Here is a 3477-nt window from a genome sequence, read left to right as displayed (position 1 = left end):
AACCACCAGCACGTACATGTGAGTGAACTTCATCACGCCATAGTCGTGCTCCCGGAACGTCCACAGACCGCCTACGTCAGAGGAGCGCTCCAGCATGATGACGTCATAGCCATCCTCCTTGAGACACTTGGCCGTGACCAGGCCGGAGATTCCCGCGCCGATGACCACTGCATCCCGCTCCACGACTGTGCCCGCGGTATCCATTCAGACTTCTGGGGACGGCAACACAAAGGGACAAAGTTCATGAAACAACATCATTACTTCCACAGCTACGTTGGCTCTCTGTTGTTAAAGCAAAGAGATACCGGTACCGACCTATATCACTAATATTATGCTTCGGTAGGCTTGCTGAAAGGAAAGAATGGTGACCAACCGCCTTTATTGGTACCAAGAAAACACCGCAGCTTAATGAACATACAACTCGCAGGTTTTAGAAAAGGTAGCAACACAGAAGACCAGCTTTTAAAACTTAATGTCAAGACATTCAAGGTGGATTTCAGGAGACAAAGCACGCTGTCGCCTTCTTTGTAGACCTCCAACAGGCCAAGGAAGGAGTGCGGAGAAAAGGCCTGTATAAGTGGATCAGGTTTTTCCATGCAGACACAAACATCAAGACCAAGATGAACAATGCCCACTCGTCAAGAGAAGTACGCGGTGTGGGTCCACCCAAAAGATCCTGTCTGAGTTGCACTTTTGTTCTTAAATCTTCTTCAATGATATGACGAAAGTGCTGAAATCCGAAAAGAGTCTCTACGCTGATGATCTTGCTCTCTGGCAGACACACTACAGCACGATTGCAGGAGCAGGGAAATTGAAGGAAGACCTCAAGAGGCTATACAAAATTAATGCCAAAAATGGACGCCCAAATTGAAAAGCTTCAAAACATTATAGGCCTACATGTTCATCATACAAGGAGCTGTAAAACAAACAACCAAAGGACAGCTACGACTGGGTGTAGGTGATGAAGGCCTCCCCAAAGAAGAACAGCCAACAAACCTAGGAGTCAAACTTGACCAAACTCTAACAATGCAAAGCCAAGTGGTAAGCATAAAGAACAAGGTAAAGAGAAGATTCCAACTTCTAAAGATATTTGCAAGCTATTCCTGCATGGGGATCTGAAAAACAAACTCCGAGGGCTCTTCACCTTGGTTACGTCCAATTTTCCCTGGAATACAACAATAGCCTATCTACTATGTGCAGTACAGCCACTTGCAACACCCTTGACAAAGTCCAGAACAATGTCCTTCGTTCTCTAAACGGTGGCATGAGATCCACAGCTGCGTGTGAAATCATTACAAATGTGGAACCCCTGGGAATTTGCAGAGATTGGGCAGTCTTGGAGCCCCCGTGAAAGAACCAAAAGAATGTTCCCTATCAACCCAATCAGGAAATTAGCCGATTCGTGGAAACCAAAGAAACAGCTCCAACAAAAACCAATCATGCATCACAACACAAAACTAAGGGATAGTCAACATCTGACTCAAAACAGAAAAGAAACCAAAAGTCAACCAGAACATCCCTCCACACATTTCTTTGAAACAAAAAAAAAAAAATAAATTTAAAAATTAAAACAAGCAGACAAAGAACAAAAATCGATTGCAACATCTCTCACAGTAAATAACACAAAATCTTCAATCTTCACACCCCGTGAGGCTGACCCTTGCACCACCTTAAACAATCGACAGCTTTTCAAATGACTGGATACACGTCTATACAGACGGCTCAGCATTCAAAGGTACAACCAAAGTCGGATATGGAGTAGATCTACTTAAACAATACCCAGATGAAAGTTCAAAAGAAATCTCTGCAGCCTGTAGAGAGAAATGCAAGCAATTATGACTCAGAAATGATGGCAATAGAAACAGCACTGCACAGTTTTTGACACTTTTCCTGAAACAATGCAGAGTATTGTGATTTTCATTGAACCAGTCCTGCAAGCATTACACAATGACCATAATCAGAACCAAGATCTGACTCATATAACAATGTATACTGTTTGGCTACCACCACCTGATAACATCCTGTGGTGTCAACCTGGTGATGCCCTTTCTGGACACTCAAACACACCTGAAAGTAGCATGGCAAAAGTAGATGCACTTGCCGAAAGGATATCTAGATCTAGAGAGAAACAGCTCAACATTCAAACTTCATATCACACTGTAAAAACAAAGATTAAAAGAAGTGATAATAAGACTGGATGAACGGATTGGGCTTAGGGAAAGACCAGCAGAGTGGTTTTAAACGATATCGCTACAATTAAACGATATCGCTACAATGAAACGAAATGACAATATCAAGTACCGTTAGGGAAAGGAAGAGATCACGATCTTCCGACTGGAAACAGAACATAAACAGCTCCACTTCCACTTGAACAGAATAAAACCAGAACTTCCCCCAACTTGTCCTTTGTGTGACGGCGGATATGAAACTGTAGATAATCACCTGTTCCACTGCCCCGCCCCTTATGACATCAGAGCGACACTTCTCCGAGACCAAGATCTACACTGCGAAACATTACACCAGCTGCAGCAAACCTGCTCGTATTACAACATGGCATTTGGCAGAAAGACGAGAGCTTAGCGCTGTTGCCGGATCGATAATATCAACAACAACAACAAAAAAACCCCAACGAATACAACATGAAGGACACGAGACGGACGTGTTAACATTCCATTTTTGCGAACACATCACTAGACCGTGACGTGAAAGAGGATCTTCTTCTAGGTGGAATAAGGCAGATCTCGCACAGGGCCCAAGCTAACTCAGTCCTTTTCTTCCTCTTCTTCCTCGTTCTCGATGACAGCAGCTAGACAGTAGTCAGTCCGATGTCGCGCACAAACTGTTCAGTCCGCTTTAACTCTGAGACACTGCCATAGAGCTTTCTCTCAAGGGGAGCCACATTCTTCCACGTCTGTGTGCGAAAGGTGGTGTAGCGCGGGCAGTGCTGAAGGATATGGTTGGCATCCTCTTGGTCGTGTCCACATTCACAGATCTCTGACTCTCCCACTTTTAATCTTGGTGTGCATGGTGTTTGAGTCTGTTGTGGCCACAACGGAGTCTAAAGATTGTGACCTGGTCTGCTCTATTTAGTATGTAGTAGGGACTCAGACCTTGACCTTCGACGCACTGGTCAAGTCTGATACCACAGAGCCACCACAACCATGTAGAGGTCTGCGTTTTGTTTTGCACGTAGAAAGAGTTTTTCATTTTGGAACGTAACTCATTGACCGTGTGTGACCTTTGGAAGCTGAGCAAAGATAGTTCTTGAGTCATTTCGTCCGAACCAGTGTCTGTCATTTCTCATGTAGAACAATGTGACTGTGTGTAACTTTTATCAGCGTTGTTGAAGTGCGATCATTTCAAGGGGTTACATATTACACAATCTACAGTGTGTTGGTGATAAACTAGATCTAGTATCAGAACCACTTTGTCGATAACAATTGGTTCAAGCGATAGGTTGGGTTGTTTTTTTTTGGG

At 43.9% G+C, this 3477-nt stretch overlaps 1 protein-coding gene across 1 annotated transcript in view; it reads right to left on the bottom strand.

The window, feature by feature from the left end:
• Window positions 1–3477, bottom strand: part of LOC101861269 (flavin-containing monooxygenase 5) — a gene marked incomplete in the record, with an annotated part of 24330 nt that overhangs the window by 13100 nt on the left and 7753 nt on the right. Inside the window, 1 exon segment of the mRNA XM_013079318.2 lies at window positions 17–212. Coding sequence (XP_012934772.1) covers window positions 17–204 — 188 coding nt within the window.

The sequence above is a fragment of the Aplysia californica genome, unplaced genomic scaffold (assembly GCF_000002075.1).
Source record: "Aplysia californica isolate F4 #8 unplaced genomic scaffold, AplCal3.0 scaffold00048, whole genome shotgun sequence".
NCBI lineage: Eukaryota > Metazoa > Mollusca > Gastropoda > Aplysiida > Aplysiidae > Aplysia > Aplysia californica.
This window is presented reverse-complemented; position numbering and strand designations above follow the sequence as displayed.